At 40.2% G+C, this 22903-nt stretch overlaps 1 protein-coding gene across 1 annotated transcript; it reads left to right on the top strand.

Moving 5' to 3' along the window:
* Positions 1–13823: 13823 nt before the first annotated feature.
* On the top strand, positions 13824–21195 carry spaca4l (sperm acrosome associated 4 like). Its single transcript, XM_048230490.1, has 3 exons — positions 13824–13968; positions 20438–20548; positions 20912–21195. The coding sequence occupies exons 1-3, from the start codon at positions 13917–13919 to the stop codon at positions 21136–21138; spliced, it is 390 nt and encodes a 129-aa protein (XP_048086447.1). The 5' UTR covers positions 13824–13916; the 3' UTR covers positions 21139–21195.
* The last annotated feature ends 1708 nt before the right edge of the window (positions 21196–22903 follow it).

The following is a 22903-nucleotide window of genomic DNA, read 5'->3' as shown; positions in this document are numbered from 1 at the left end:
AGTCACATCAAAGAATGTAGAAAAGAGGTCAACAGAGAAGAAGGTTATGGTAAGTGCAAGTGAAGTGGGTTAGGTTGTTAGCAGCGTGAGACAGCCTTTGAGTGAATAATAGAATTACAACTTTTCTGGCCCCTAGTTCCGGTCTTTCCTTTACTTCCACTGCATTCCTACTCAACTTCACCCACTCAAGACATCTGCTGCTGCTGCTACACCTGGACATTTCAAACATTTGAAACATTGGAGACCTGCGGTGACATTTCCTCATCATCTGTCCTCAAACCTACACCTTATGCTCCACCCACTCAAATTAATTGTTGCTCTCTCTGAGGATCTCTGTTCAGTTTAAACACTAAGGAAGTCTTCATCACTGTCTCCATTTGTTACACATTTCATAGGTGTAAAGTGTGTGTGTGTGTGTGTGTGTAACTGTTGCAGAATAATGTTCTTGTTATAGGTTTTGCCACTGACACAAACAGCATACCACATGGTCAAATGTTGATAGTTTGGAGTTTGGACTATATGGACACAAATATTGGGACTCTTATACACCCATTGCCACAGGTGTATAAAATCAAGCAGTGTGCATTTACACACATTTGTGAAAGAATGGATTGTTCTAAAAGCTCAGTAAATTCAAGTGTAGTATAGGGTGCACAACGCAAGGTCCAAAAAGACACAGCTGGGTGAGTTTGGTGTGGAAGAACTTGACTGGCCTTGGCTTGAGGCCTGACCTCAACACCACTGAGCACCTTTGGGATGAAGAGATTGCAAGCCAGGTCTTCTTGTCCAACATCAGTCCCTGACCTCACAAATACTCTTCTGGATGGCAAAAGATCACAGACACACTCCAAACCCTTATGGAGAGCTTTCCAAAAGAGTTGAAGCTGTTATAGGCTATACCAATTGCCTATAGATTTTGAATGGGATATCATTAAAGTTCCTGTGTAATGGCAAGTTTGCCAACGTCTTTAAAGTTACACTTGGTACTTCATGATAATAATAATACTCAATTTAAATAATACTACATTTTTTAATAAAAAAAGTAATGCTCTGATACTTCAGAGCATTCATGAAGCTAATAGCTTAAGATAGCCCCAGCTAGTATTGCCCAGAGGACACCACACATTCCAATATATCCGGCCAACAGTGGTCCTTTTTTGTGGCCAAATTTGATTTGCCGATAGATATTACATGGACATGACTGGCATTTTACAAAGGAATCATCAAAACATTTCAATTCCAGGATGCTGACTTTATTTAGCCACCAGGTGGCAGAGGTGAGACAAAGTCAGGCAGAAAAGTAACGGTCTTCCATGTTTGACACTTACCACCATAGACATAATATACATAGACGCCGCATCGACCGCTCTCCTTACTAGCGCTGACGAGATTTGGAGCCGCCATCTTGGACCGGTCATCCACTCCACTCAGTGTAATCTGTTTGGCCGGTGAGATGAGCTGTCAGCGCACTTAATTAATCATATCTCACTGAATACCGAACAGATTCTCACGCGGTTTTTTTTGCTGCAAAGGTCATACATGTAGCTATGATACAGGAAACATGATTTAGCGTATTTTAATATTCATAGTGGGTTTAACAGTAATAGAATATTCTGATATATGATATAAAGTGACCTGACGTCCGATATCAAAACTGGGAACATAATCCATGTTTGACAGCATAGACAAAACTAGTTTGATACAAATTTAATGAGTTAAATATAGTTCACAGTTGACAGAAAAGTTCCATCAACAGCATTATTAACAGTCCACAGAAAGGTTCCATAAACATTTAAGTGAGATCAGTGCCATTCAGACATCCGAGGGGTATTCCAAGTAGGCCTATGTGGTTTAGTGACAAACTTGGGTAAATTGACTCAGAATAAGTTGTAAACCTCCCAGTAGAAAAGCTGTATGATACAGGAAACATGGTTGTGTGTATTTTAATATTCATAGTGGGCTTAACAGTAATAGAATATTCTGATATATGATATATTATAAAGTGATGACATCCAATATAAAAACTGGGAACATAACTAATCCACGTTTGACAGCATAGAAAAAAACTGGTTTGATACAAGTTTTAATGAGTTAAATTTACAGAAAAAAAATCCATTAACATTTTCAGTTCAGTGCCATCAAAAAATAAAGTGATGAACAGACATTGGTGTGGCATAAAGGAAATGGAGTAACTGGGTTCAATATCAACAGCATTTGTTAGACAAGTTCCATAAATATTGTAAAGTGCAAGTTTGTAGCTTTGTTTCTGATCCTTAAAAACAGACATTGGTTTGGCATAGTAAGTGTAACAGTTCATCAATTCAAGACAAAAGGTGACTTGTCACTTGTACAGTGTCAATGGGTTCATCAACAGCATCTGTTATTTACAGTTCACAGAAAGGTTCCAGCCCCAATGAAGAGATTAAATAAAAAGGAATTAAGAAACATTTTAGAAACTGCTAAGATCAACCCGTTCATTGCAATCAGTAAAGAATCAGGGAGTGTGTCTTCACAGGCTCAGTAAGACAGAGTTACCGTCATGCAGTTGGTTCTATGATTTCGACAACTGGTGCATGTCATTTTTGTATGTTCCCACCTTGCTAAAATTGCTTGGGTACACTTTGGCTGAGAACAAAAGTGCTTCAGACAGCAGGTGGGCAAATAAGATGGCATAGTAAACTGGGTAAACTCCATAAAAGAGGACTGAGTCAACCAGACGATGGGAAAATAGGACACAGAGTGGCTAATGCAGGTGATGAAGGTGGAGCTCATAAATCAAACATTCAGTCACAGTGTAGCAGATGCCCTGCAGTACTGCAATGAAGAGCACCTTCCTCAGTTCCAGGGGGTGTGAGGAGACCGTTCAGTTCATTCACAGTCTTCTTGAACAAGGCAGTTGTTCTGGAGAGATACAAAATAATAAATAAATGAATGAAAAGGAATTTGAGAGGCATCTTATTCTTGTTAGGGTAAATGACATGTGAATAATACAGTGTTGGGCAAGCTACTTGAAATTTTAGTGAGCTAAACTATCAGTTACTCTGCCATGAATAAAACACTACACAAAACTACAACCCAGTCAAATGTATTAGTAGCCTAACACAAACACAGCAGTAGGCTAGTTCACTACATAGGAAGCTACTTTAAATTGTGCTAATTTCACATGACAAGAAAAGTGTAGCTTGTCTGGCTAAGCTACTTGATAAATAAAGAAGTTGAGCTATTGAAAAGTTACTTTATTCAGGAAATAGTGAGGCTACACACTACACAGCAGGCTACACACCAACACACTTAGCTGTGCTTAGCTAGCGATTGCCCAATAGGTTAGTCTATGTCACTTGTGTAAAATTCGCCGGCCAAATCTAGTATGATTTATTTCTACAATAGCCTTCTTGTGTCAGTTGTAATCTAAGTCAGTGTTATGGAATATGACTTATCAAGTCTCAGTTCATAGCCGGGTGAACACCGAGTAAACATAGCCTAGCTATCGATAGATGGCTACGATTTTCATACAGTAATATCACAGATTGCTCCTTCTCAGCTCTCTGGTAATATTCTATTCACAAAATACAACCAATAGTACGGTTATGTTAAATCTTACTTGTGAAAAGTAAATCCCCCTAGTATGGTCCGCCGATTTGAGAAGGAACATGCTGCACAGTGCTGTCATCTTGTGTCTTCTGCTGCAACGCAACGAGGAGTATGACCGGTCCAAGATGGCGGCCGCATTTCTTGTTTCCAGCAGCCAATGCGGCGTCTATGTATATTATGTCTATGCTTACCACCATGTGCTTGGACTGTAACGAAATCAGTGGGTGTTGTGTGTTCATATTGAGGAAGGTGTGACTAATCATATCGTGCCTCCTTCAGGAACGCTGACTACAGTGGTTGTTTTCAGGCTTGTTTAATGACAGACTGTGCGTGTCACATGCTCACGCTGACACACGAAAGGATTTCTTTCTCCTCAGAACACAGAGGTTTCCTGTTATTTTCCTCAGCCTCATTGTGAAGATTTCCTCGGCTTCCCTCATTTCTGCTGTTTCTGCTGTTTTTCAAAGGTTCTGCTGTGTTGGGCCCAGTCTACTTTATCCTGTCCTGTGATCCTTTGACAATAATAAAAAAGCCTTATTCCTCAATTCTCTTCCCTCCCTCTGCACTGCTTTCTACTCTCTTGCGCAATTATACTGTAGATTCACATTCTCACTCATTCACTCACTCACCCACTCACTTATTTACTCACTCACAAGCAATCAATCAATCTATTACTTGCTCTTTCAGTTATTCACTCACTCACTCTCTTAAATTCTTTCTTTCTTTCTCTCTCTCTCTCTCTCTCTCTCACACACACACACACACACTCCCATTTCTGGCTCTTTGTTGTCAGTGTGTCGGTCTCCTGGTTCAAATGACCTAATTTGATCTTTTCCACTGGCTTTGAGCAGCACACAGGGAAGGTCCAGGACAAAGGCACTCCTACTCCTCCATGAACAATATTACCCCGTATCGGCGTCCTGTCCTATCTGAGGGGATAGAATGACAACAGTGTTTGGGGTGAAAAAGAAGTGAAAAGGGTTTGTGTCGTCAGTGGGTGTGAAAAGGGAAAAGGGAGGGAAAAATACTACAATAGAATGTGTTTGTGTGTGTGTGAGAGATAAAATGTGTGTGTTTGTGTAAGAGAGGGACGTTCCATATTTGAAGCACATAGTGATTTAGTGTTATAGTGCATCATCACCTTGTCCTTGTCAGTCACACTGTTAGTACAGCAGTTAAGCCCTAAAATCAAGGGGAACTGTGCACTTTTTGAAAGAAACATGAAACTTCTACCATAGTTAGGTTATACCATAAGGTTTATTTTCAGATTGGGAGGGAAGTCAAATTTGACCTCTGAGGCCCGGGAGAGGTCAAATCCAAGATGGCCGCCAACAATATTCAAAAGTGCCTCACGTTGGAACCAAACACCGTAGAAAAACACTTAAGGTGTCATTTCCCACTAACCTTTGGGTGCCCATTCTGTATCTGATAACTTTGAAACCACCAGAGTTCAAGAAAATGCATTTATGTAAAGGTCAAGGTAAACAAAACATCAAAATATTCATTTTTTATGTACCCTATGTACCCCAATTCATTTCTTTGTTGTCGCTGTATTATTCAGTTATTAGTTGTTATTTCATGAGATGTGTGGCTAATTTAATTTCTTCACAGCACAGAATTATCCACAGGTGACCCCCCTAGACCATTTTCACAGACCACCTGCCATACCACCGCTGGTTAAAAAAACCCTGCTTTAGAGAGTTGCTACAGGCCACAGTACGCACAATGTAGAGAGCACTTCAATCAACATATTCTAACAGGTAAACATATTGACTATGAACAAACAATATTATTACATAATATTATTCATGTTGCAAATTAATTTAACCATAGCCAGGAAGGAGTTTTCCTTGGTAGTTAGCTTTTGAGGTAAACATCATGGACATTCATCAAAATAATTAGCTAAACTAGAAGACAGTCTGGAACATTTATGTGAGCTGAAGCTAGTTTAATGATTGAACAGAGTATATTGTAGATATGTGAGCTTGGTAATGTGAAATTTGTTATGGCTGAAATAGGTAATGTTAACAGAGTAGCCTAGTTAAAAAGCCGGTCATCCGGGCTTAACCTGTTGAGGAGTGAATTCTTTAAGACAATGCCGTTCCCCAGAGTGAATTATTTTCCTGGCTCCTTCTAGAATTCTACGCGAACGTTCTATAGTTTCAGTGTTCTTAAAATTGTTTAATGCCAGAAAAGTCCCTGAGGGTAATTGTTGCGTCATGTTATAGAACCTTTTGCGAAAACGTTCTAATCACATATTTGTGATCGTACTCCCAGGGGCCCAGCTGCATCTGATCACATATTTGTGACCGTACTCCTCAACAGGTTAAACACATTTGTAGCTAGCATGTTAATATAAGGCTGTCTTTAATTACTACTAATTAATTACTTCTTACTGTTAAGACTATCAATTGGGAGATTGTTAGGGCAGGTTTTGTGGTGGACTGATGTTCAATGTTTGTACCATCAACTACCATGTTGATGAAAGCCAAGAGAGATGGTGGCACAGCCCTCTGCTGGCAGTTTTCTTTGAATGACCCGTCAAAAGAGAAAGATGAATTAAGGATCTCTTTGCGCACTACTTGTGCTGCTCGCATTAAGTGCATGGCATCACTGTCAGTTTGACAGGCTATCATGAGAGCTGGTCCAATGTCCTTCTCATGAATTGGGATACATAAAAAATGAATATTTTGATGTTTTTTTTACCTTGACCTTTACATAAATGCATTTTCTTGAACTCTGGTGGTTTCAAAGTTATCAGATACAGAATGGGCACCCAAAAGTTAGTGGGAAATGACACCTTGTTTTTCTACTGTGTTTGGTTCCAATGTGAGGCACTTTTGAAAATTATTGGCGGCCATCTTGGATTTGACCTCTCCCGGGCCTCAGAGGTCAAATTTGACTTCCCTCCCAATCTGAAAATAAACCTCATGGTATAACCTAACTATGGTAGAAGTTTCATGTTTCTTTCAAAAAGTGCACAATTTTCATGGTTACCCGCTGTACTATGTGACAGTTGTGTCAGAAGGAGGAATCACCAGACTTTTCATGTGACCGACTCCCCTGTCTCGATGTATTCCTCTGACATCATCCAAACTATTCTCCATAGCCCTCATTCTGAATCAGCAGCATGTGAGTTCCTCTCAGCGTGAGCAGAACACGATATGCGAGATAATGAGACACTGAGGTGGGATAATGGAATTAAGGTCAGATAGCATTCGTGATAGAAAGATCGGCACACAGACAGATGGATTGTGACAGAGAGAGAGAGAGAGAGGCTTAAAAAGGTATGCATACTGTATGACTCAAAATAACCTTAGGCAGAATATGGAAGGTTTTGGGTTGGGTTGGCAAATGTGAAGACGTGTACATATAGATTGCTCTTAGGCTAATACCACCTGTAGGCTAATACCACCCGTATTGTATTTTCTTGTCATACAACACTTATGATCAATTATGATTTATTTTTAGAAACCAGTGTGATCCAAAGGAGATCAGACTTACCTCTGTCCTAAGATTGACAATGAACATGTCTGTCATAGCAGGTGAACTGTCTATAGTAACACCCCCGATTATCACCACTTTTGTTCAGAAATTCTAAAACAACAATGTTTTGTAGCCATAGATGTGTAGATTTGAACAAAATCTGGTTTCGTTCTTAATGGGAGCATTTACTGCCTGAAATATCCGATTTTGTTTACCACGCTCGGAGTTATAGTGCTGGCCTGATGGGTCGCCTATTTACACCGTTTCAACGGCACATGAACGGTTAGACCGAGAATTCTCGTCATGAAATTGAAATTCCACTGGAGCTCCAAGCGGTTGTGTACACGCAGCCTTACAACACTGTTTACAGCTCTTCGAGTCACGGTAAAATGTCATTTTTGGTACATAGCTAATTTAGATACACCTATGGTGTGGGTGGTTGCGTTTCTTTAGGAGTCCGCTGTCTTGGTTTGTATAGAAATGGATATTAAGTGACACATACACGCAAGACGGTGGAAATACGGGACCGACGGTAATAGGGGGAGTTCCGATAACTATTTAGAAGACATGAGCACTATAAAATCATCTATGTCAATAGAATTAAATTGTAAAGAAATTTTATGATGGTATGGCCACGGGCATAATGTTTTACATGACATTGTTATGTAAGGCTTTCCCACATGTAGTCAAGTCAAGTCAAGTCAAGTCAAGTTTATTTATATAGCACATTTCATACACGGAGGTCATTCAATGTGCTTTACATAAACAAAACCAAACGATAATAACAAATAAAAGCATAGAAGGGCAATATAGTCAAAGAGTAGTTAAAAGGTAAAGATCATAATAAAAAAGAAAACATAAAACACAAGGTAAAATCATTTAAAAATAAAGAATAATTAGTAAAAAAAACAAAGGCAAAAGTAGTAAAAAAAAGTAATAAAAGACAAAGTAGAATAATTATCGAGGCAGATTCAGAATTTGTAACTTCGGCACAGTTAGCAGAAAGCGCCTGAGAACAGTTTGGTCTTAAGTCTAGATTTAAAACTGGCTACAGTTGGGGCCTTTTTAATGTCATCCGAAAGTTGGTTCCACAGCTGAGCAGCATAGCAGCTAAAAGCTGCTTCACCATGTTTAGTTCTAACTGTAGGTTTTACTAGCAGGTTTTCACCTGGGACCTGAGAGGGGAGAAGGTGTGTACTGCTGAAGCATGTCTGACAAGTATTTAGGTCCTGCTCCATTTACTGATTTATAAACAAGCAATAGTGCTTTAAAGTCAATTCTGTGACTTACTGGAAGCCAGTGCAAGGACTTAAGAATTGGAGTAATGTGGTCAGTTCTTTTTAGTTTTGTTAGAGTCCTAGCTGCTGCATTTTGTATCACCTGAAGCTGTTTAATAGTCTTTTTAGGAAGGCCTGTGAACAGTCCATTGCAGTAATCAACCCTGCTGGAGATAAATGCATGAATGAGTTTTTCTAAGTCATGTTTTGACATCAGCCCTCTGAGTTTGACAATATTTTTTGAGGTGGTAAAAGCTGATTTAGTTATCGCTTTCATGTGGCTGTTGAAATTTAGATCACTGTCAATTAATACACCAAGATTTTTAACAGTATCCTTTGCCTTCAACCCTTTTGTGTCAAGGAGAGTGGCAACCCTAAGTCTTTCCTCATTTTTTACCAAATATAATTACTTCAGTTTTTTCTTTGTTCAGCTGAAGAAAATTTTGAGACATCCAGGTGTTGATTTGTTCTATACACTGACACATAGATTCAAGAGGACCATAGTTGTTTGGTGATAGAGCTAAGTAAATTTGTGTGTCATCTGCATAGCTATGATATGAAATCAAATTATTTTGAATGATTTGTCCAAGTGGGAGCATATAGAGGTTGAATAATAGTGGCCCCAAGATCGACCCCTGGGGAACACCACAGGTCAAGGACGTTGGTGTTGAGGTACAGTTTCCGATGGCAACAAAGAAGCTCCTTTCTTGTAGATATGATTTTAGCCAGCTGATAACTATGCCTGTATGATGTTTTCTGTGTGAGACCCCACTCTGTCTCATCATCCAGTTCACATTAAACACACATTAATTGGTCCGAGCACCTTCTCATCAAGTTTGTGCTCGTCAGTGCACACCAGACTGCACCAGACTGTGATTGACAGTCAGATCTCACACAGCCCTTCTCTGATTGGACCAGAAGAACAGGGAGCTGTGGATTTTTGCAAAATAAATAACAGGCTCTAGGTGGAGGTAGAAGTGCGGGCTTTTTTCTAAAACCGGCTGATTTATGTTGTTCTGTCGGAGCATAGTGTCGGTTTCAGTAAATATGACCAAAACAATGCTGCCAACTGCAGCTTTAATGTATTTATTTCAAGACAGGGACAGCACATAATAAGTCATTAACCTTGTACAACAAGAGAATATGCATTGTGCCAGGTTTTAGCAGATTGCTATTTTCCACCTGTAGTCCCTGGGCAGGTTGATGGAATAGTACCTTAAAAATTAGTATAAGTGAAGAAAGTTAAGCTAGATAAAAGCACAGATCAAAGAGGCAATATATATAAAGCAAATAAATAGAAAACATGAAAGCAGATTCAACAGGACATGACAGACCCTATCGCGCTTGCGCACGCACACATAAGGTGCGTTGCTCAAGGGCACTTCAGCTGTTCCTACTGGTTGGGGTTCAAGTCCGAAGCCCTAGCCAGTAGGCCATGGCTGCCAGTAGTCCCCCCCCCCCCATTAGATATGACAAAAGCTATTACAAAATACTAATGTATCGTTGAGATGTATTTTGTAATTGTGTAATACTAATATTACACAATTACAAAATACATCTCAACGATACATAGTTATTCACCATCATTTGCAAATTGGTAATGATGCATAAAAGTGATTATAAAGAGGCGAGAGGCAAATATGAAGCACAGCTGAAGACGCACTGTCACGAGATGTAAGCAACTCCTCTGCAGGATAAACATTTTTTATTCAGTCATTCGAACATTATTGGGGTAAGTGTTGCTTTTTCCAGGCTATGTTTTCGATGGTAACCCCACTGTCAGTCAATAGTGAAAGTAATTAACTGTGTATACTGTTTTGTCTTGACTGACACCACAGTGAAGTTAGTTTCACTTTAATGAGTTCAAATAATAGACTAGTGCAAATGCGTGCTATACTAGGCTTTAGTAAAGCATGGTTTAGTGGAATAACTGTTCCGGTCTTGCATGCAAGCAGATTCCTTCAAATGCGCTGCTGACTATCAAAATACTGATGTGCTATTTAAAGTTGCGCTGCTCACTGTTAAAGGGAATGACAGATGTTGCACCATCTGCTCTACGTTTGACAACGAAAATAATCCCAATGGACTGGACATCCTACTAAATTCAGATTTTTTTTCAGGTTTTGACTAGTGACCATGCATTTTAGACCACGATAATAGGACCCAGAATGTTGCAGTAAATCTTCATTCATCATGAAGATATTCATTGAAGATAACTCAGTAGACTCTGTTTGAACAATCAGAAGTATCAGTATTCCTGCTGAATGCTTCCACTTCCAGACATAAAAACTTTTTCAACACTGTCCTCTGTAGGTAAAATGTTTTACAAGACTGCTAAAGGAAAGAGTTTTGGTTAGAAAAATTGGAGAATGTCCACAGAGCCAAGGTAATGAGTCAAAAGATGGATCCATTAAACATCCACTTGGACATCTCTGCGGTGAGGTCTTTCACAAATTAATTTAGTCTTTGTGCTTATTACTTAAGACTGTTGCAGAAAGTAATGTTTAGAAATAAATTCCTGAGGTTTGCTGGTGACTCACTTACTTTTAACTCGGTGTGACCACAATCCTTGTGTTCCTCATGCAAACAATTATGCATGACTGCTGCCTCTTTCTCTCTCCTGCCTCTCCCTCTGCATCAATTTTTCCAAAGACAGAGAGAGAGAGAAGAAAGATAGTGGGAAAGATACGCGCCTCTATGATTCAGACTTTAGTTGAATGGTCCACTCAAGCTAAAGACTATTATTCCCAAGTCCAGGTCTTTCATGTCTGCATGACATAGTGTGATTCTTAGCAGAACAATGCCATGCCTAATGCATTTCATTGACTGTGTACCACTACAAGTTTAATCAAATCTAATCTAAATAGATTACATTGTAATGGATCGATTAGAGTGTGTTTGTTCTGTGGGTGTTTTGACAGAGCTGCAGGATCTACATACTTGCTCTTAAAAAAAAAAAAAAAAAACAGTCATATGACAGTTTCGGGCATGTTGGAGCTGGCATAAAAACGTATCGAGGCTCTCTCACTGTCATGTGAAATGTCTACCCAGCCAACGCCTAAGGCCTGCCTCTTCTCCCCCTCCTTACTCTGTTTTTTCAGCTTTCTTTTCCATTTTCGCAGTTTGTTCCGATATTATTTCCCTGTTCTGTGCTGTTTTCCCATAGTCAAGCTGACCACCGTCAGCCACACTAAATGAGGGTTTCTGGTAACCAAGCGACAGACAGAGTTGACTTTAAACACTGTTTACCTCCCAAACACCGACTTAGGCAATGGACTTTTCTCGTGTGTTTGTTTTGACTGATACCTAAGTCCTTCATGCAAGGTCCCTTACATGTTTTTCTTTCTTTCTCCTACCCCTCTCTCTCTCTCTCTCTCTCTCTCTGCCCCCTCTGTCTCCCCCCCTGACTGAGAGGCATTAGAGAGACACTGTTTACCCCTTAACGCCTCTCAACAGACAACAGTGGTTGGGAAATGTGTTGGGCAGTGTGGATATTAAGGGACCAAACAAAGAGGCCATTTTGTAGGGCAGAAACAGCCTCCTCCTTATTTTGGGATTTTGGGCTGTGTGTGACTAAGGCATTTCATAACTGTTTCTCTCTCTCTTCCCATCCCTCCCTCTCACCCCTCCTCTCTCTCTCTCTCTCTCTCCCACCCTCTCTGTCTGTCTCTGCCTTTTGCTCTCCCTCCCTTCCTCCCTTCTCTCACTCTGTCTGTCTCTCTCAGCCTTTTGCCTCCCCCCTCTTTCTCTCTCACTGCCTTTCTCTGTACCCTGGATGCAGTGACACGACTAGAGAGACACACTCCCCTGCATAAAACATTGTTGTAACTTGCACTTGTTCAGTTGGGTAATCACAAGCCTACACCCAATGTGCTCTAACAGTCAATGGGGTTTTTTTTTTTGGGGCGTCTATATTCATCTATATGCTTCTATCATATAGATGAAGTCTGGAAAGTAAACACTTTGATTGTCTCACCTCTGCTTGGGTTTATTAGAAATAGTTCCTCTATTTATTAAGCATGCTGTCTTTAATGGATGATGTTTTGTTTAGGCAATTATAGAATAAAATAGACACAAACAAACCATGTCTATCTCCTAATGGCATGCTTTTGGATGAACTGCAAGACAGAGTTTGCCCATTGTGGCCATAATGGACTGGGGACAGCCCTTTGTTTTCTGAGCCCAAACTCATTTGTATTGCAGGCTATTAATGTTTGTCTAGTCAATGATTATCTCATTCTTGTGAATGCAATCTGTCAAAATAGGAGATTCAGCTCTGGGAGAAGTCAGCTGCTCAAATATATCACACTGTTTAACAGACTCTCAAACTACCCAACCAAGCCATACTCAGGTTATTATCCACTTGATGTGGAAGAATTCTGCACCAAGGCCATTTTTGTAGTTTTTAAAGCTCTGTTAGTTGGACCAACAAAATAACTTCACCTTCAACTTCACTTCACCTTCACCAAGTCCAAGTGCCCTTTTTGGGCATAATGCATACACTGTCCTCATGTCTTCTGTGAAAATACTCTTCAGGTGAGTTCATTCATTCAACCATCATTTATTCTCGACCATTGAGGGTAGTCCTCATTTTCAGATATGCCGAGATTACAACCACAAAGAAACAACAACAAAAGAATACACTCTTAAAACGAATGTGTTGAAAACAACACAACAAGCGTTTTTAACACATCTCTGTGTCCAGATAGGGACTTCACATTAATTTGAAGAGTGTAGTGGGCATACACAATAGCTGAAGTGAAATGTACAAATAAACCAAAACAGAAAAGGCAATAAAAAGACATACCATTTTAGACAGGAAAGGGAAAAGACATGGATGTAAGGTGAATTGACCATGAGACAGTATAAGAGTTAATTTATAGTATAGTTAAAAGACTGAGTAGGTTTTGGCTATGAGTTATGTGAAGTGATTGGAAAAATAGTTTCTTCCATTAAATTAATAATTAGGCTATAGATAGATGCAGTTAACAACAAAACACAACATAGGCTATTATGTGTATGATGTGAAGGCTTTAAAATAGGCCACTCTTTAGTTGAACAGGTAATTTCAGACACAGCAACCATCAATTTTCAGGTTATTCGCTGTAGAGTTGCATTCGGGTTATTCGCTGTAGAATTGAGTGTCTACGTCAGGCTATCGAAAATGACTAAATTGATAGATCTAATGTCAAACTGCTTTTTCCATGTTGATCAAACTCTTCAAGTTTCAGTTAATCTGCCCGATTATTCTGTAACGTGACCAGTGCATCACTGTCTTCTATAAATAGCGTATTCTTACAAGAAACCTCCACTGGGTGCCTATGATTCATCAAAGTGGATTATATTGAGTAGACCTATGTTTTTGGAAAAGAATGAAGATTAGAATGACTTCCTGCTTGTTTGTCTGTTGTAACGGTAGCCTATACCGCTAAGTGACGTTTGTGAAGTCTGGGGAGGGTGCCTATAAACAAGTGGGAAGCTGTGAGTCTGGGTAGTTCGATTACAGTAGCCAACGACAAAGGACACTTACCTCTAGTGAGAAACCCCAATCAGCTAAAGAAGATGAACAGACTATTGTTAAGCATATTTGCGGTTACTGCCTGTTTTGCCATTGGTAAGCAACTGATTTTTTAACATTTTTGTTTGTTTGTGTGTTATTGATTCTACCAAATATTTGTTGGATTTTCTATGATCGTATAGTCTACATATAATAACGTAGACTACTGTTGCCTTTCATAAAGATGAAATAATTAGGTTAGCCTATAATAAGCAGTTATTGACAGTTACATTTGTGCGTAGCCTAATATGTTTTTTAGTGCAATTTTTGTCCATTAAATGAATAATGCTACAAGAACATTTTTGTGTAGACTATTCCTTAGAGTAATTGTAAATAGCCTATTGATATTAAAAATGATGCGGGTCTTCGCAGTCAAAACGCTAAAACTACGCCCAGTATGACAATCCTGACAAGCAGGTTCCATGCAGTCAACGGTAAATGCCAGCCGCTTATTTCATATAGCCTACCAAAACCTGTATTCATAATAGGCTCACTTAGATACGTTATTGAGAATGACATAGCCAATGTTGTTCAAATCGATGGTGTAGCCTATGCATATATGTTTGCCCTCTAAGCGATCAAATTTTACACCATGGTCCCACCCAAATCGTGTTGGGACAAGCTGAAACATTTTGCATATTGCCTTTAGCCTGCGCTCTCTCTCTTAATTAGATGTTCTCCAACCTCAAAGCATTCGTGAGAAAACGACCTCAAATCTAGGCAATGCTCAGCGTATATTGTAAATTGCACATCAATTGCAGTAGCCTACTGTAGTTTTCCATGCTATAGACCAACGTTACTCTTTTTACTTGGCAGTGGCTTAAGAAAGTGTTTTACACAGCCCTTGTTTATTATAAGGCGATTATCATAATCATCATCATTTATTTTCTTATATATGTTATATGTTTGACCTAATGTCAAGTTATGCAGTCTTATGATTGGTGTGTTTCAGTGAAAAAAAGAGTGCTGCAGGCATTAAGTAAATTTGCCTTTCCAATCTCAAACAGATTTATGGGCGCTGTTTGGTTTTGGGGCTTGGGCTTGAGGTTTCTGTTAAAGTGTTGCTGGACAGACTTTTGAGTGTCTTTTTTTTTAAGTGGTTGAGACTGAAGCCTAACCACACATGTATGACTTTGTGGCACAGGCTTTACATAACAAAGATAGCAGTTATGATCGCACTTGTAACCGGAGGGTTGCTGGTTCGAACCCTGACCAGTAGGAATGGCTGAAGTGCCCTTGAGCAAGGCACCTAACCCCTCACTGCTCCCCGAGCTGCCGCTGTAGCAGGCAGCTCACTGCGTTGGGATTAGTGTGCTGAGTGTGAGTTCACCTCACTGTGTGTTGAGTGTGTTTCACTGATTCACGGATTGGGATAAATGCAGAGACCAAATTTCCCTCACAGGATCAAAAGAGTATACTTATACTAAATCACTGTAAGGCAACTCATTGATTTATCTGAGATTGTGCTTTTCACACAGCTATTGACTGAGTAATTTGGTATAGGTTATTTCCTGTTCCTTCTATAGCTAACTCTCTGGTTTTGGGATAATGTGGTGCTCACCCTGAAGTTACTGGTCATGCCCATATAGCCTATAGGGGTTCTCAGTGCCAATGTGGGCAGCATCTGGCCAGTGTGTAATTTCCATTTATCCTCCTTCTCCATACCTGACTAACTTACCTTAGAAGTCACAATCACAAGGCTCAGTGTTACAGTGTGGTGCTGAGGTGAGGAAATCAAACAGCAGCTCTCATCACTTGTTGCCTGATGTTTGTGTTGTTCAATAAGAGTGTAGGTACCAAAAACAAACAGCAGAGGGCGGCAAATGGCAAATGTTTTTTTTTTTTTTTTTTGGCGACACCCCTGGCTTAGTGATGAACAGTGTTCTTGTGTTTCCTTTGGCTTCTGTAGCGTTTGCAATGGGAGACAACTGATTTGTAACGGAAATAACTTCAAGATAGAGATATCTTTTTGGTAATTTTACCTAATGGGAGAAGTTGTCAAATTCAGCATGTAATTCCTTAGTTTCTTATCATTAAGTTCTTCAGGTTGTTAATGGAGCTGTGCCCGGTACACACTGCCAAGTTTTCCAAGTCATGCAAAACATATACAGTACATTTATTATCATTTCAGCACATTCAAAGGTAAACATGTTTATTCTGCTGAACTGATTTTCAGTGGCACACTCCAGTTGAATTCACTTATGTTATCATTAGATAACAAATGTACATAAACCTTACTCCAGTCAAGAAAGGAGCTATTATGCTATTATGTTTTTTAAGTTTTGAAAGTCAAGTCAAGTCAAGTTTATTTATAGGCAAAAGTAGTAAAGAAAATTAATAAAAGTAATAAAAGACTACATGTAGGTAGAATAATTATCAAGGCAGATTCTGAATTTGTAACTCGGCACAGATAGCAGAAAGCATCTGAGAACAGTTTGGTCTTAAGTCTAGATTTAAAACTGGCTACAGTTGGGGCCTTTTTGATATACATGAACATGTTCATGAACATGCCCCAAGAGTGTACCACCTTTAATAAGCTATAGCAGAGGTCACAGCAAGACAAACCTTTGCTGAAGTCCAAATCTCCTATGTCTCTTAGTCTACCTAACTATATTCAGTAGAGGAGATTTGCCTTAGTCTACTTAACTGTATTCCGTGGAGCGAATTTTGTTACTGTGATTTTGTCCTCACTGACACTGACTGAACACAGTGGAAAAAAATAAAAGAAATAGTTCCACGAGTGAGTCCCCATAGTTGTGACAGGTTGGCAGGGAGACTGAGGTTGGCTGTCACGCAGGCGACAAATCATAACCTTAGCCAATCATGCGACTGTTGTTGACTGCATCAGGATATTTCTATTTCTGTGGCAGACTGTGAATTTGTTGCGGTGAATCACCACCAGTGCTCTGTAATTACAGCTAACTGTCCTCACATTCCTCTGCCATGAGATATACAGATTGAATGTTGTGCTCCTTCTGTAGACAAAATGGAAGACATTAGAAGTTGTTCAGATAATTATGTGTTTACTTGATGGTATGTATTCCAGAATGGATTTCCTCAACTGAGCCACATAAAACAGTTGGTTCAGCACGCCAATCTACAGAGCCCACAAGGGGTTCACATGAGACTACGCATGTTTTGCCTTAAAACCGAGGACTGTGTCTGACTAAAGACAGTCAGACACAATGGGACTGCATTCAGTTTTTCAGTTATGCCCTTTTTCGTGACATTTCTCATTTTACGTTTGGAGACATGATATGTCACCAGTGTAAACTTTATTTTACAGTGACAAGATTATTTAGCAGCCAAATTGTTTTTTAAATGTGGCAGAGACAGTATGGATTCTATTCGACACGTCAGTTTGTATGGGGATTTTCTAGAGAGTATTGGGTAACACAAACAGGTTTAGCTGGATTAGGTGAAGGACAAAGGTATGGGTGGGAAATATGACAAACACCAACAAAGCCTCTGCTTTGAAATGGGGGAAAGGTGATAAGGGATGTGTCAGCTCTCACTTAGGTTCTACAGAGCATCATCAGGTGCAAATGTGTCGGATCCTCCCACTGAACTCGGGTGTCCATGCCATGGGTGGAGATATTCCTATTTGGGTAGTCATCTACTCAGTAACCCACTGAGCATGTCTGGGGATGACAGACAGTCAGGCTGACAAACATATTTTGCAAGACATTTTTGTGGTCTAGAGATCCAGGGTTCCCACGGGTCATGGAATTTCTGGAATATCATGGAATTTTAGAAAGTCTATTCCAGACATGGAAAGTCAGGGAATTTAATCATTCTTGGGGCAAAGTCATAGCCTGGCAGGCCATCCTATATCATTGAAATGTATAGTCTGGAATCGAACCATTCACCTCATTTAATCCAAGGGGCGGGCAGAGAATTGTCTTTCAAACTGCCTAGGCATGCAATAGGCCAGCGCTACGACCAATCAGAACAAAGAGCAGGATGGCGTGGCCAGAGCAATGAAAACAGTGAACGGGGAAGTAAACTTTTACCAAAGATCCTTGATTACTAGCAAGATAGAGCAACGTAATTCGTTACTATGGGAGCAAAACGGGACAGTTCCGGTCTGCATAAGTGGGAGTGTCACCTCACGTCACTAAATAAACTTTCTCTCTTAATAAGCAATAAGAACAGATAAACCTTATTGTGTTCACAGTATTATTGTCTATAATCATGTATGATACCAATGAATCATTCTTTAGGACATGATATGAATAATTTAATTAGTCGAATTAGTCGCAAACGTTCGGAAATTGTCGAACGTTTGCGCCTCTCGCTCCGCTTGAACCCTCTCTGCTTTTACCGTATCCGGTTGGCAAAACGCCAAATACATCATTCTTCGAAAGGAATGACTTAAGTGCATTGTGTTGCTCAACTTTCAAAGAAAAGCACAAGTCCAACTCCTCCAAAGTTGACGCCAACGCCGATTCAAACAACCGCTCTTTGTTCGCCATAGCCACCTTCCTTGTTGCTACCATCGCAGGACTGTCGTCTTTCTGTTAAGCCCGCCTTAAGACTCTCTAACAAAATAGAGCGCTGTGATTGGATGACGTCCACGGCGTCAGCCAATAGAAATCCCTATGGTTTGATACTAGACGTACAGGCTGAGCAAATTAATTTGCCGCTGCTAGGGTGCGTCTAGATTTCTAGGCTAGCAAAGTCATGGAATATCAGGGAATTGTTGTTTTTTTGAACTTGCCAAAATACATTAACACAGATATTTCCCCGCAGAACTGGTATCTTGTTATTAGCTTTACTGCTTGTTTGAGTAGTTGTGGTTAGCCCAACTTTGTTTATTCAATGCACATTTATTCATCTCCCACTCTTAAAGTAAAAGATTCTTGAACGTTCTGCGGCTGCTCTGAAATCTTTGGTCGGTAATTGTACCATTCATTATAAAGTAGGTCATGGAATTTCAGATTTTTTGTCAGGTAAAGTCAGGGAAAAGTCATGGAATTTTACGTTTGACTTAGAGTGGGAACCCTGGACATCCGAAGGATCATAAGTGTAAATATGCTAGACTAGGGTTTCTCAACGGGGGGCGTTCGTACAACCTAGGGGGGCACTGGGAACGTGTTTTTTTTTTTTTTTTTATTTTAAACTTTCATGGTCTTCACATATTTTTGGGGAAAAAATAATAGGCTACCTGAAATAAATAGGCCAGAGGATCAAAGTAAGGTCAGGGGGGCGTTTGCTCAAAAAAGGTTGAGAACCACTGTGCTAGACCAGACCACAACTGGTGTCTGCACATCTACTTCGCAATCTAAGTGCTTGATTAATGTTGATGTTGGTTAACCCTGCTCTGACTAGCAGCACTCTTAAAAACTCACTTAGTAGATGCTGATGGCTGCAAAACAGTTATAGCGTTTAAAGCCTTTGGTACGTCAATAAGAGGCTGTCTTTTCCTGGTGCCGGCTACTTGAGTACTTAAGCTTTCGGGGTGTGTGTTGGTTTTGTGTTTTGGGTGTGGTGCCAAAACTCACAGAAACACCACACACAAATACACATCTAATGGGTGTGTCTGAAACTGCTTTTTGAGTGACTGTGTGTGTGTGTGTGTGTGTGTGTGTGTGTGTGTGTGTGTCTGTGTGTGTTCCCACTCCCCTTTCCATTTATTTGTGTTCAAACAAAACCAGGAGGTGGAAAGGGATAGAACTGCTCAAAACTCCCACTCCCCAGTGACACAGCAGTTGGGTGTGTGGGCACGGAGATGGAAAATACTATCTAGTGTGTGCAGTCTAGTGTGTTTGTGCGACTATTCTTGTGTGAGTTGAGATTGTGTAGACTGTGATATGATTTGGGCATGAAACACCTGACCAGGTGTGATAGATTCTGTCTTAACCCTTGTCACCATAAGGAATGTTAGTGTATTTGAATCTCCTCAGTTTAACATTTTTGACCCTCAGGGATACTAAACAAGTTTGGTTTGACCTGAAATGGCAGTTGCACTACAGAGCATGTTGTACTATGGCATGATTCTTGAGAAGTCTGTTCAGTGTGTGTGTGTGTGTGTGTGCGCTCGTGTGTGCATGTGTGTGTGATACATGCTACAAAAGTCTTGCCATTGCCCAACACTTTATATTGTTAAGTATAAGTATATATACTCTTTTGATCCCGTGAGGGAAATTTGGTCTCTGCATTTATCCCAATCCGTGAATTAGTGAAACACACACAGCACACAGTGTACACACAGTGAGGTGAAGCACACACTAATCCTGGCGCAGTGAGCTGCCTGCATCAACAGCGGCGCTCGGGGAGCAGTGAGGGGTTAGGTGCCTTGCTCAAGGGCACTTCAGCCGTGCCTACTGGTCGGGGTTCAAACCGGCAACCCTCCGGTTACAGGTCTGAAGTGCTAACCAGTTCATTTTTCATTGTTCAAAATTCATTGTTTACTGTTTAGCTGATAATAAAGATAATATAAACATACAATAGGAAAGTGTCTCTCTCTTTCCGTTACTCTCTCTTCCAACCTTTGTCCATATATGTTCTCTGTTTCTCCTCACAGCCCATGGCCTACAGTGCTACAAATGTAATATTGGTTTCTGGGACCTGTGCATCACCACCAAGATTACATGTAGTGCTGGGGAGTCGTGCTTCAGTGGTGAGGGAGAGGCAGGTAAGTGATCCATCCCCACCACCCACCCAACCCTAACTAATGCTCTCTAGAGTCCATACCATGAGTTCACCTACAATGTCACATGAATCTCTCCACAAACTGTAAAGCGTTGTCACAAGACAAAAGTGATTTCAAAAAGTTCATTTTTAGATGTAACTTAGTTTTGACCAGGTAGTATGCGAGTGTGTGTTTGTGTGTGTGTGTGCGTGTTTCGTGTGTGTGTGTGTGTGTGTGTGTGTGTGTGTGTCTGTGTGTGCGTGCGTGTGTGCTTGTGTGTGTGTGTGTGTGTTTATATGTGTGTGATGGAAGTTGAATGGATGAGTTCTCAGTAATAGACATCTCCCTGCCTTGTTCTCCCATTAGCTAAAGTTATGAAGATTAAGAAGAAGGGCTGCTTGGAGAATGCCAAGTGCAACACGACATCCGAAGTCAACTTCCCGTCCGACAGCAACACCACCGTCTACAAAATGAAGAGCACCTGTTGCGGGTCGGACCTGTGCAACGCCGCACCTGGTCTGCCCCATATTAGCATCCTGCCTCTGGCCCTTGCCACCCTCCTCACGGTCATCACTGCCAAGGCCCTGGTGTGAGACGCCACACACACACACACACACACACACACACACACACACACACACACACACACAGAGACATCACACATATACACAGCAACTCATATGTGCACTTGCCTTGAGCCAGATCCACCTCCACACACACACGCACACACTTGCTAATACACAGATCCCTTTATCTGCTCAAATAATACGGCGCTCATATTCACACACATAACTTTGTGAAGTACACACTCACACACACACACACACACACACACACACACACACACACACACACACACACACACACACACACACACACACACACACACACACACACACACACACACACACACACACACACACACACACACACACAGACACACACACACACACTGACTCACAGACACACATACACACACACTGACTCACAGACACACATAAAACACACTCATATGCGCACACACAAACAGACTCACACGGACACACACACACACACACACACACACACAGACAAACACACACACACACACACACACACACACACACACACACACACACACACACACACACACAGATTGATTGAGAAAGAAGCGCATACAACTGTTTCTCCGTCACAATCAGAGCATGATATCTGTCTGCAGATGTATAGAGCCTCCTAATACTGAATAGTTAATGAATTAGCACTCATTAGTTTTGTGGCTGTTAATATTTCTTTCCTACTGCTTCTGTTGGGTTGACCCACTGGAAGGGCTTTGAACCTTTAGGTTCTGTCTCAGATATCAATATACATGTTTTTTCCCGTTTGTTTTTTTCTAATGCCCTGATTGTTTTGTCTCCTGTCAAATAAGCCTTATATTGGAATTCAAACGTTGACTGCAGATCACATTAAGTCAGTTTACTGATAATTATCATAGATATAGATAGAGTATAGTATAGAGCACTACAGTGATTTGTTAGTCATCCATTTAGTCCAAACGTTCTGATAACCAAAATATCTGCTCAGATAAACTTAAATACGACATTAATGTTTTAGCCACTCCAAGGCTATATCTTAAGCGTCTCCTCATAACTTGTTTTCATTCAGCCATCTTGATGTCCTTTCATTTAGGGTTTGTCTCTAAAATAAACAGTCCTGTTTTTGGTTACTTTATTTAGATTTATGTACCATTGAGTGGTGACTTAAAATGGTTTCAATTGAAAGCATTTCAAATGCAACATTTGTATCAATGTAATAATACCAAATGCTATTAAACCTTTGTGTCCACTGAAATGTCAAAGTCCTAATTCCAACAGACATCTGTAGTGCCAACTATGTATATAACTTACCTAAATTCAACAGGACTTTAAAATGTTACATTTAAACGTCTATCAATCAGCTTCTCAACCTGAATGCATTTCTTGTATGTGCACTGAATAGTCTTATTCTATTGGCTGTGGTTTTTATATTCCAGACTAATTAGCCATGGTCTGGCCTCCAGTCGACCGATGATATTTCATATTACTGTGTCACGTCATATCAAATGTTATAGATTGTTAACAATATTAATAAAAGCATGATAGAAATCCTAGATTTCCTCTGCTTTTGAAGTGCCATTTGTTGAATGGCCATGCAAAAAAAGCTCATTCTGATGTGCTGGAGAATGTCTTCTATAAATGTATTTACCTTACCTCACCTTTCCATTGAATTGAACTGAAAAGAATTTGATAATCCATCACAGGAGTGTTGATCATAGGATTTGTTTTAGAGACCATTAGTTGTGGCTAAGCACCAGCTAAAACAATAAGTCCCTGTCCAACA

Source organism: Alosa alosa, chromosome 20 (assembly GCF_017589495.1).
Source record: "Alosa alosa isolate M-15738 ecotype Scorff River chromosome 20, AALO_Geno_1.1, whole genome shotgun sequence".
NCBI lineage: Eukaryota > Metazoa > Chordata > Actinopteri > Clupeiformes > Clupeidae > Alosa > Alosa alosa.
The sequence above is the reverse complement of the archived record's forward strand: the minus strand, read 5'-3'. Positions and strand labels throughout refer to the sequence as shown.